General features: G+C 37.3%; 1 protein-coding gene across 2 annotated transcripts in view; it reads left to right on the top strand.

Annotated features, from left to right (window-relative positions):
* Positions 1-8,767, top strand: part of MCM9 (minichromosome maintenance 9 homologous recombination repair factor) — a 194,562-nt gene extending 185,795 nt beyond the window's left edge. For both annotated transcript variants that reach the window (XM_074187455.1, XM_074187456.1), the window contains exons 12-13: positions 783-928; positions 4,762-8,767. In XM_074187455.1, the coding sequence (XP_074043556.1) occupies positions 783-928; positions 4,762-6,313 (1,698 nt within the window). In that variant the 3' untranslated portion in view covers positions 6,314-8,767. The remainder of the gene's footprint in view (positions 1-782; positions 929-4,761) is intronic.
* Positions 8,768-12,937: the final 4,170 nt, after the last annotated feature.

The following is a 12,937-nucleotide window of genomic DNA, read 5'->3' as shown; positions in this document are numbered from 1 at the left end:
TGGATCCTTGAGATTTGTGAATGGATATGAAAGAAGAAAGCTAGCTATTTGGTTTGGTATTATTATCTAAACTAGCAAATTGAAATGGGTCTGGGCAAGTGCTTGATCTAGAGATGATTTGTATACTGATATCAGGAAATCTGTGAGGTCAGGGACTAGAAGAGATGAAGGAAAGGAAAAAGTAGGAACTCCACACCATAGAACAGTGAACTCTCTGGGGTAGGAGGAAGGAAGGTCATAAATGGCCAATGATGCTCTTATTGATCATCAAACTGTTTCAAACTTAGAGGAGCTAAAAGACAGGTGGTAAGTCATGGACTTACTCAAGGCCAGAAGTCATTGCTAAGGTTTCTCACAAAGAGAGGTTGAGAGGTCAAGGGTCCCCTATTAACTGAGAAGCTCCAGACTTTCTGAGCATTCTCTCCAAATAGCAGGTGTTCTGTCCCAACAATAATGGGACCCTTGAAGCTTGGATCCATTGGACATTCAACTTCTGTAGCCCAGGAATTCCCAGAATTTAACCTGAAATGCAATTTTGTAATACCCCAAAGATGGTGTGAGACAGAAGATTTGGAGGAAAGATTCAACCCAAATGGATACAACTTTATTTGAACGCCTTGGAGTTATTTGTCTGATTCAAACCCTGGAATCTCTAATGGAGCTTTATTGGGATTGTTAAAACTCTTGTATTGACAGGGCCACTCATCTGAAGAAACTGAGTGGCATTTTGTTAACATCATGACTGTCTGAGGGATTTCTTTTTATCTTTTTGACCCCTTTAGGGTGGTGCTCTTCTGGGAGGTGTGAATGCACTCCATACATCCTTTCCTGAAAATCCTCTGGAGCAATACCAAATGCAGTGTGAAATGATTCTGGAAAAGTTGGAGCTTCAGAGTCTTTTGAGTGAGGAACTAAGAAGACTTGATAGGTGAGAAAAGAAAAACCAGAGAAGACTCAAGAAATAATGATAATCTGAGTTAACATGTTGAATCGGAAAACTTTGTAAATTCTGTATTCTCCAATATACTGTATTTTGCTGAATAATTAATTTTCCAGTTTGCTGAAAAAATAATTTTTTACCCTGTTGCAATTTCCCACTTAAGAAACAAAAAAATTCAACTTTTGAATTAATTTAGAAACATTATATGACTGGCTGGTCAACCAGGGAATCTTGGTAATTTAATCTAATCCAATCCCATCCTACAAGAGTTCATTGGATGAGGGGCAGTTAGGTGGCACAATAGATAGAGCACCAGCCCTGGAGTCAGGAGGACCTGATTCAAATCTGGCCTTAGACATTTAATAATTACTTAGTTGTGGTACCTTGGACAAGTCACTTCACCCCACTGCCTTGCATAAGAAAAAAGAGGCTTAAATTGGACGGCAAATCTGCTTCATGCTGTTTGATAGGTTTTCTTGTTCATCTAGTGAACTGATCGTAGAACTAAAATAGGAAAGAGGAAAATGTTGTTTAAGAAGAAGGAAGATGTTGTGGGGGAAGGGAGGAGAGTGGAATAGCCCTTCCTAATCCTACCCAAGAGAAATGTTTTTCCAGGTTCTGCTCGAGCTGCAGCATGGCATATCAGACAAGAGGGTTGGACCAGAGCCAAGAAGGACTTGAGTTCAAGTTCTACTTCAGATAATTACTAACTCTGTGACCTCTCTGAGTCTCAGTTTCCTCATTTGTAAAATGGGAATAATAATGACAACTATTTCACAGGGTTACTATTAAACTCAAGTGATATAATGCATATAAAGTTTTATATAAATATACTATAAAAACTATTATTCAGATAATAATAATAATAATAATTATTATTATTATTATCATTATTATTATTATTTCTCCTTTACCCCAAGCAGGCAGTGTTCAGAAATATTAAATTTATAAACATTCATGTTATTAATGGAAAACATTCTTCCAAGACACATTCTTTTTTTTTTTAACAAATGCTAATTAATTCATTTTATATTATCCCAATAAGGAAAGGTAAATTTGTTTTAAATATATTAGAAGGAAACTGAAACTAGTTTTCTGATATGCCTAAAGTAACTCACCAGTAAATGGAAACAATAGGGGTGGCTAGGTGATGCAGTGGATAAAGCACCAGCCCCGGAGTCAGGAGTGCCTGGGTTCAAATCCGGTCTCAGACACTTAATAATTACCTAGCTGTGTGGCCTTGGGTAAGCCACTTAACCCCATTGCCTAGCAAAAACCTAAAAGAAAAATGGAAACAATAATATTATGTACCCAATAATATCTGTTAGCCCTTGTCAACCACTCTATTTATTTTGGTGCAGTGGACAGAACACTGGCCTTGGAGTCAGGAGGACAGGAGTTCAAATTCAACCTCAGACACTGACTAACTGTGTGACCCTGGACAAGTCACTTAACCTGATTGCATCACATCCAGGGTCATCTCCAGTCAGCCTGATCCATATCGGGCCACTGGTCCCAGATAGCTCTGGAGGAGAAACTGAGCCTGGGGACTTAGCACAGCCCTTCTCACTCAAATCCAATTCGTGTACTTGTCATGGCCTCACCTCCCTGATGTCATGGTCTTCTTTGTGAATGAAGGACAAACATTATTATTTATTTCTCCAATATCATTCTCCTGCCAGAGTATATATACACATTCAAATGCTTTGAATTTCTATACTTTAATGGCCAAATTGGGCAGATCCATAAGAGGAATGGTATTTCTATTTAATAGTAAAATATATTTGTCTAAATCTTTATAGCTCAAAAATGATTAGTAGTTGTTTAATAACTTTCTTTTCTAATAGCTTTTCCAAAATTACAAATTTATTCATAGAAATAGTACCCAGTCAGATTGCTATAAACCTTTACTTTATATTTTTAAATATCCTTTCCCTCCCCCCTGTTCAGCCTGCTACAATCCTTCTTTTAATCAGGAGAAGAACTTTAAGAACAAGGCTGTTCCTTAAGTTGTTCGCTTTTTTGTTGTAATAGATCCTTTTAGGGCCTGCCCTTTTGCCTTTGGAAAGTCTGCTCTTTGATAATGAAGAAGAGCTCCCTGTACCTATAGATTAAGGAAGATTTGGGAAAGAAAAGAAGGAAAGAATGTGAGGCTCAAAATGAGTGTTGTAGAGCGAGACTCAAACATTGTGTCCTCTACTCCTTTGCCCTCCGACTTCAGGAGGACCCTCCCAGAGGAAGGAAAGAATAGGGGACAATAGAAATATGTGATTTTTGCCTTCCAACCTTCCTTTCTGCTGTATATTAGTATTGAAAGACAACCACATTGCTGCAATCCCTCAGAGCCACAAAACCAAATGCAGTTTAGAGATTCTAATGAAAAATAATCTAGTTTTACAAAGTAAGAAAATACAAGTAGCAGATGGCCTTTTTCCCCTTAGGAGAGAATTCTTTATTCCTTGGGGAAACTATATAATTATAATCAAACAGTTTATATTTATATAGCACTTTTTCCATTCCCAAATGCTTAGAAACCTGTGTGACAAATAATGGCCATTTTATTCTCCTCTTAAAAAAAAAAGAATGGTAAGAGCCTCTGTTTAGAAAAAAAGGAGCAAACTACAGACATAATTTTAACATAATTTAATTATCAAAGTAAACATTTGACCAGGAAAATGAAGTTTGTGCTCCCAAACCAGGGGATCAAATGAAAAGATACCTGGACAAAAAAATCTAGCCTTGATTCTCCCCAAACCTTAATGTTTCTTGGCTTCAGGCTCCTCTTCTGCAAAGAGGTTGGAGTCAGTGACCCCTAAAATCTCCTTCAAAATCTAAAATTCAAAGCTTATATGTCTTCCCTACAATCCTTTTTTTCCCCCTTAGGTTTTTGCAAGGCAGTGGGGTTAAGTGGCTTGCCCAAGGCCACACAGCTAGGTAATTATTGTCTGAGGCCGCATTTGAACTCAGGAACTCCTGACTCCAGGGCTAGTGCTCTATCCACTATGCAACCTAGCCACCCCTACTTCCCTACAATCTTACTATTCTGGCAAGACAACCTGAATTTAGATCCATACTAGTTAGCTGTATGACCTTAATTATTCTCTGTTTGCCTCAATTTCCTCATCTGCAAAATGGGAGTGATACAACCTTCCAGGAACAACCTCCCTAGATTGTTGTGAGGATTAAGGGAAAATGATGTTTGTAAAGCACATCTCAGAGTACTTAACACATAGATGACATTGTATAAATGCTAGCTATCATTATTATTATTATTGTTATTAAAATGCTGATGGAGAAATGAGACTGGACACTGACTCTCAGCTCCATTTAAGTCACTCAGATGGATTCCAAAGTGACTCAGAAGTTTCGGTCATTGATCTGTTCTTGCTCCCCTTCACTAACATGCCATACCATCTAAATATGTGCTAATAATACTATACTGATGGTTAAAAATTCATTTTACAAGTCTTGAGTGTGAGATTATTGAAGCAGGAAAATGCCACTTCTGACATAGTAGACAGAGCATGGATCAAAAATCAGACTACCTAGATTTGTATTCTAGCTCTTTCTTATTATGTCTCTGAGATTAAGGAAGTTATTTAACCTCTCTGGGGCCTTTGTTTCCTCATCTATAAAATTAGTGGGTTGGATTAGAGCACATTTAAAGTCTCTTTTTGCTGGTCAGTCCTATCAACACAATTAATTTTGTGAAGCAGGACCTGACCCTGACATCCAAGGCTTACCACCAGGGCAAGAGGAATTAAAACTTCAAAATGAATCCTTTTCATATACTGTTTTCTCTCCATTTTTCTTCCTCCCAGGCTAAAGAACCAAAACTCACTCTTGTCACAGCCTGGAGACAAGGGAAAGGAAAGCAGCTGTGGGTCTTCAGGAAAAGATTGGATGGAAAAACCAGAGCGCATACCCCAGCCCAACCCTCCCCTACAACAAGAAGCCAGCTGTAATGGACAGATTTCCTCTGATGGAGAGCACTCCAGGAGCAGTGTGTTTAGGTCCCCATCACACCAGGAGACAAGAGAAAAGAGAAGGACTGAGCCTCCAAGTGAACCTAACCAGAAGAACAGAGACACCAGCTTGAACTGGTTTGACTCCATGGCAAGTGAGCAGACAGATTCTGAAAATAACATGTCCGTGTCTCCTGTTCTCAGGATCACCAAAGATAGTGTGGCTTCAGTGGCAACCAATGACAAATCCCACAGCAAGGAAAAGACAGCAGGGAGCAAAGTGGAAACACACCAGCTTCCAGCATCAACCAATATAGATGCTCCAGTGAAGCTCAGGAGGCCTTTTCATTTTACTAAAAAAAAACCCAACCAGTCAGAAACAGTTCCAGAGGAAACAGTATCTCCAGAAGGGTCTGACGCAGTAATTACTCGGCGTTTCCCTAAGAGGAGGCAGAAATCCCAGGAGCTCTCTGAAAAGACACCAAACTCCCAGATTATTTTGCCTCTTTCTCCTGCTGGGGTAACTGGGGAAGGATTAAACTCAGAATCTGGTTTAACCCTTCCTTCTCATCCTCACCTTACTCTCTTAAAGAGGACTCCTTCAGAGGAAAATCTGCCATCTTCCCCGAGAAAAAGATGCAAAACTAAGGAGGAGGCAGAAAGGAAAGCAACAAGGAGTTCTCCTGAGCATGAAAGGGATGAGACTCCAGGGGCCTCATTGGTTCAGCTGGCCAAATATACATTCATACAGAAGTCAAAGCTGACCCACTCTTCTAGAAACAACAATCAGACTCCTCTCCCTGCCACATGTAAAACTTCAGTGACACTGCCTAGGCTTTCCAGCCACAGAACCAAGGAAAGACAGACAAAAGAAGAAGAGAGGTGTCCCAGGAAGGGTCCAGAAAAGCCAGTATCTGGTTCCATGAAAAGAGGGTTGATGGAACTAATGCAGAGTGAGACTGGGGAGATGGTGCAGCAGCCACAGAAGAAAGATGAGGCAAGAAAATCAGATCTGGTCTCTTACACCAAATTTGGGGTTGAAAACCAGACTGACATTTGCCTCTTTGCTGGTGAGAAAGAGAAAAAGGAGGATTCATTCAATCCTAAAAGCAAGATTCGAGCTTGCACATTAGCTAAATTAGCAAGCTTCTCCTTTACTGGCCCTTCTGAATCCACACCAGGGACCCCACCCACTCCTAGCAACACAAATTCTAGTGAGGGAGGCCTCAGCCACCCTCCCACAGACCCAGCTGGAACCCTTGGCAGAAGGAAAACTTTTCAATTGGAGGGAACTGTAGAGAAAACTGTCATTTCAGGAAAATCTCTCTTCACCTTAACAGAACTAGATGATGATGATGCATTAGATTTTGACTGGGAGGAAGAAATGAAGAAGACCCCTAAATTGTAGAGATCCACCATTCTTCGGTAGAATACCTTCAGTGTATTGTTGATAGGCTTCTCTGTGAACTGCAGCAATGTCTCCAAGAAAGGAGAGACAGGACCCACATCCCTGATACTCCATTAGATTTTAAGATTTTTCATTTTGAGTGCCTTTGTACAATTTGAAAAAGTTGAGTGATCATTCTAAGTAGGTCTAGTGGCATCCACTCATAAGAAATAACTCAGTGAACTTGTTCTTAATTCTGTTAACAGATTTTATGCATATATATACATATGTATATGTATGTATGTATGTATGTTCCTGCACAAATCATGCTGAGGTGGTCTCCCCTGATTCCCTTGTTAATAAGGACCGAGGCCAGGAAAAAGCATTATGAACCTTCATTTTAACCTTCCTACATCTTGATTGTTTGGGTTATATCCTAGTGAAATTACAGCCATGAGAAATGTGTGTTTTGCAGATACCATGACCCTTCATTGTCTGGTATTTTTGTTTCTTATCACATGTCTGATTTATATTTGTCAGAAATGTTTTTTTTAATGAATTTGCCCTCCATGATAATGGTAAAGTATCTAGTTACTGTTCTTTGTCAGCTTTATCTTATGGTGGCTTTGAGTTAAATTTTTCTATGGTTTCCATCTCATTTAAGGGCCACCATTTTCTATCTTAAGATGTACTTTTTATTCAGTTTGTTTTCTGGGATAGAAAGGGAGTGGAAAAGGATGTGAGATAGGGCTAAATCACCCATCATATCTCAGCTAACGAGATAGAGAAAATAGAATTGTAAGCCCTACTTTAAGTAGTTCGTTTTCCCTCAAAGCTTATTTGGTGGTTGTTTTTCCTTAGCTGTTTTCAAGCAAATTTATCCTTTGGGTTCCCATGTATGTTTCTACTGCTTCCCAGGGCTCCATCATCATGATTTTTTTCTCATCTGAAGAATGAATTTTCATTTTTGTGTGCTCACCCAAGCCATCTAGGGGGAAAAACATGTAGTATAAAGAACCATAAATATATATTGAAGGGGAAAAAGATGTAAGAATTATTCCTTAACTCTGAATCATTTGTCAGAAGGTTTTTATTTCAAACCTATGATCTCATGTAAATACTTTCATAGTGTCAGAACATTTACACACTCTAAAAGTTGCACCATCTTCTGTTTCTCACACTGTACTGCATCAGATTCAATTCTAATGTTCTTGGGCTAAAGTACAGATTGGATAATATTGTGAAAGCTGCTGTCTCCTAATGAGTATATATGTCCATGTGCCATCCTGTGAATGTGCAGTAATGTGAGAGAATTTCCTTCTTCTTTACCTGCCTTTTTGATTTCCTTCCTTCTTACCTAACTGCCTGTCTTCTTTCTTGCCTTTCTTTTCATATTTGTGAGAAATAAAAGTAGACAATACAAGCATTATGAGACTGTTATTTTTGACCCATGTCAACTAAAGTATGCAATCTGTTTTTTTTTTATTTTTGTTTAAGGCATACCTAATTTTAGAATAGCACAAATCCATTCTTAGTTGAATAAGACTAACTTTCCATTCTAACAAATACAGGAGAAAAATGATGTTTTATTAAATTTTTTAAATTATAGAGTACTATTAATTTCTGTGTTTAAGATATATCCTTTCTCATAGTACAGTACTTTCTGCCTAATTGATAAAATAACTTGGAAACCAATGACAATGTAGAAAACTGCCCAGCCATCAAGAGAATCCTTAGACCAATCCTCAAGCAGATACATAACTTTAAGGGAATCTTAATTCTGCTCAACAACTAGAAAATCTGCCAATAGCCACATTGGGCTAGAAACTTGGTGATGCCCCTAAGTCAAACAGATCTTGCAGGTGTGGGAATATAGGAAGAATTTGAATTTAATAGCTTAATAACACTTTAAAGTTACAAAGCACTTTGACATATATTACTGCTGATATTTCATTTCTGATATTCCCATTCCTCCCCATATGAAAAATTGATATTTTTAACCAGACATGATTTAATTTGTAAAGAGAGCTCCCAGTAAAGAAACCCCCATTCCAATGCAGATCAATAAGTATTCTCAACATAAAATTTGAAAAGAGTTTATCTTGTGAAAGCAACCCAATTGTTTCATTCCATGAAACTATCTTTAATTGTAAGTTCCTAAATGTTACCCTACTGGCCTAGAAAAATCAATAGATTCCCAAGATGCAATGAGTTTGCACTGAGCCCTTTATTCATTCAGATAACCCAATTCTGCAGTAACTCAAGTCAGTCAAAGATATTACAAATACAGTATTAAGTTTTCTGTTTGTTTTTTGAGTGCCTATGGTCAAAAAGTCTGGAAATCTTCATTCCAATCTGAACTCCATCCCCTCTAGTGTTGTGACTAAGTCCACTATACCTCTCTGGGTCTCAGTTCCCCCTTTTTATAAAGAGGATTCGATAAGCAATTCTCAAGAGGGGATGGAGTACTCTAGTCTCAAGTCAGAAAGACCTGGGTTCAAATCCCAAGTTAGGATTACCAACTATGACTATGCTCAAATCCCTCAGCCTCTCTCAGCACCATTTTCATTGACTAAAATGAATAAAACAAAAGTATCTACCTTACCCTTACAGGGTTGTTATAAGACACACATTAGCCAATTTATGTAAAGTTTTTTGCAAATTTTAATCCATTATATCAAGATCAGATATTTTCATCCAATAAACCTTCTTGCCCAAGATTTTATGTAAAGGACTAGACATCATTTCAATAGGAGAGGGAACTCCAAGACTAGGAAACTTCCTTCCTCTCTACCAATAATGCAGATCATCATCTTCTCAGAAACTTAAAAATCTTTTAAATATATTTTTCATTTTGTTAAGTACTTTCCTTACATTTAAAAAAAATTTAATTCATTTTTAAAAGTTTTGAATTCTAAATTCTCTCCCTCTCAACCTGTCCTTACCCCTTGAGAAGGCAAGCAATAAGATATCATTTAGACATGTCAAATCATAGAGAACATTTTTTAAGATTTTATTTTGAGTTTTATAATTTTTCCCATAATCTTCCTTCCCTTGCTCCTCCCCCCAGAAGGCAGTTTGTTAGTCTTCACAATGTTTCCATGGTATACATTGTTCTAAATTGGATGTGATGAGAGAAAAATCATATCCTTAAGGAAGAAAAATAAAGTATAAGAGATAGCAGAATTACATAGTAAGGTAATGGGTTTTTTTTCCCTTAAAGATAATAGTCTTTGGTCTTCAAAATCCACGATTCTTTCTCTGGATACAGATGGTATTCTTCATCTCATATACCCCAAAATTGTCCCTGCTCATGAGCAAATCCGTCAAGGTTGATCATCATCCCCATGTTGCTGTTTTTCTGGTTCTACTTATCTAGCTCAGCATCAGTTCATGCAAATCCTTCCAGGCTTCCCTGAATTCCCATCCCTCCTGGTTTCTAATAGAACAGTAGTGTTCCATGATATACATATACCACAGTTTGTTAAAGCCATTCCCCAATTGAAGGACATTTACTTAATTTCCCATTCTTTGCCACCACAAACAGGGCTTGCTATGGATATTTTTGTACAAGTGATGTTTTTACCCTTTTTCATAATCTCTTCAGGGTATAGACCCAGTAGTGGTATTGCTGTATCAAGGGGTATGCACATTTTTGTTGCCCTTTGGGCGTAACTCCAAATTTCTCTCCAGAAAGGTTGGATGAGTTCACAGCTCTACCAACAATGCATTAGTGTCCCAGATTTCTCACATCCCTTCCAATATTGATCATTGTCCTTTGTGGTCATATTGGCCAGTCTGAGAGGTGTGAGGTGGTAACTTAGAGATGCCTTAATTTGATTTCTCTAATAAGTAATGATTTACAGCAATTTTTCATATGACTATGGATTGCTTTGATTTCCTCATCTGTAAATTGCCTTTGCATATCCTTTGACCATTTGTCAATTTGGGGAATGGATTGGATTTTTTTTTTTTGAAAATTTGACTCGGTCCTTAAAAAAAAAAGAAAGAAAGAAAATTTGACTCGGTTCATACAGAACATTTTTATAATAACCATGTTGCAAAAGTAAATACATATGCACACATACAAAATGAAAAATAAAGTGAAAAAATATGCTTCAATCTACATTCAGGAGTTCATCAGTTTTCTGAAGATGGATAGTATTTCTCATCCCAGGTCCTTTGGAATTGTCTTGGATTGTTTTCTGATCAACATAGCAACTTAGTCATTCACAGTTGATCATCATACAATATTACTGTTACTGTATACAATGTTCTGATTCTGCTCACTTCACTTTGCATCAGTTCACATAAGTCTTCCCAATTTTTCTGAAACTGTCTCAATTTCTTACAGCACAATAGTATTCCAGTGGGCATTTAGGCACAGCAGATAAAAAAGGTTTGGAGTCAGGAAGATTGGAGTTCAAATCCAACCTCAGACACTAGCTGTGTTACCCTAGACAAGTCACACCCCTGTTTGGCTCAGTTTCCTTATCTGTAAAATGAGCAGGAGAAGAAAATGGCAAATCACTTCAGTATCTTTGCAAAGACAGCCCCCAAAATAGGGGCACAAAGAGTTGGACACTACTGAAACAACTGAACATCATTATAACCAGTATTCTATCAGAATCAAACATAACTTGTTCAATAACTCCCCAAATGATGGGCATCCCTATCAATTCCAATTCTTTGCTATCTCAAAAAGAGCTGCTATAAAATTTTTGTATAAATAGGGATAGGAATTTTGCCATGGTTCAGACCTCCACCTTAGGAAGATCACCTTAATAACTGAATGGAGGATGACCTAAGCTGGAGAGAAACTTGAAACCGACAGGGAGACAATCCTGCAGGCTATTTCAATAGTCCAGGAATGATGTGATGAAGCCTCTGTACACTGGGAACCACAGTTCAGACAGATGGTCCAAACATCACATAGGCTCACAGTTCTTATAGAAGCTATACAACTTTATCCTAAGGTAGATTAAAACCCGAATTCAAAGTCTTAAGGCCAGCAGATTCAAAAGTATGGAGATCAGATAAAGTCAAGGGGTTAGTAGCATTCCTTTTAGAGTCAGGGATATTAATCTTTCTCTAAAGAATATAAGCTACTTGAGGACAAAGATTGCTTTGTTTTGTTTCTCCACAAACGGAAAAGAATGAAGTTTGAAAATTTACTGGGACTAGCCAGTAAATATAGTTTGTGTGCTCTAAAGAAAAGTTGGCTGTTAAATGTCACTATATTTCCCTTACTGATAATGTAATTGGAACAGAATGTTGTTGACACAGTATTTTTAAATTTCAGCTAAGTTCCAGCAAAGTTACTCACTATCTTTTGAGACAAAATGGAGAGGTATGAGCTAGATAATCATATGGAAAGAAGAATTAAGAACTGATCAAATGGCTTGATAACCAACTGGGAGGCAAATGTCTAACAATGCCTCTGGGATCAGTCCTTAGTCTAGCACTATTCAAAACTGTTATAGATGGTACGTGGACACATTTACGGGTGATACAGATGATAGAAGAGAAGACAAGTTGGTTGACAAAATTGGAATTCAAAAAGATCTTGATGATAATAAAAAAAGACCTTGATGGATTTAAAAGAATGGACTGGATCAACTGTACTAATAAGGCATGACTATATGATTAGGTATAGGTGTTAAAAAGATCTGAAGGATTTAATGGGTTGTATGATCAATATAAATAAATAAAGGTTGTCAGAATAATTTTACTTTGAAATAAAAATTTTCATCCTTATTCTTTGCCTTGTGGAAATATAGAGATAGTAGTATAATATCTGCCTATAATTTTAAATATATAAAGTAAATTACATTTTGTTGTTCAGTTGTTTCCATTACTGTCCAATTCTTTGTGATTCCATTGGGAGTAATCTTGGCAAAGATAATGAAGTATTTGCCATTTCTTTTTCCAACTCACTTTACATATGTGGAAACTGAGGCAAACAAGGTCAAGTGACTTGTCCAGGGTCACACAGCTAGTAAATGTCTAAAGTCACATCTGAACTCACAAGATGAGTATAGGCCTGCCATTCTGTACATTCTGCCATCTAACTAACAACATTTGCATAGATAGAAGAAATTATAGTAAATTATCAAAAAATAATTCACATAAATTGACACATCTTTCAGATGAAGCATAATACCTAGAATAAGGGAATTAATATATTTTATATACTCTGACTTAGACCACAACTGAAGAATTTTACTCAGTTCTGAACACCAGACTGGAAAAGTCATCAATGATCTGGAGGACGACTAGAATTTCAAAGGAACTAGAGATTATACCATAAGAATTAGTTGGAAAAGAGTCTTGGAGATCTTTAGCTTAGAGAAGAGAAGAAGGGGGAATGATAGGTATCTTCAAGTATTTAAAAGATTATATTAGGAATGAGTAAATAATCTTTTGCTGCTTGTCTCAGAAGACAAAGGTGAGGGGGGAATATGTAGAGGTTGCAGACAGGCAGACTTGATCTGAAAAGAAAAAACTTCCTAATCAAAACTTTCAAAAAGATGGATGAGTCAGTTCCCTCCCGTCACTGGACATCTTCAAATGTAGACTATCTAACTATCATTTTTTTGTTTTGTTGTCATTCAAATTTGGTCCTTGGATTGGACATATGGTTTA

This window comes from Macrotis lagotis, chromosome 5, assembly GCF_037893015.1.
Source record: "Macrotis lagotis isolate mMagLag1 chromosome 5, bilby.v1.9.chrom.fasta, whole genome shotgun sequence".
NCBI classification, from domain to species: domain Eukaryota; kingdom Metazoa; phylum Chordata; class Mammalia; order Peramelemorphia; family Peramelidae; genus Macrotis; species Macrotis lagotis.
Note: the sequence above shows the minus strand (reverse complement) of the source record. Positions and strands in the feature narration are given on the sequence as shown.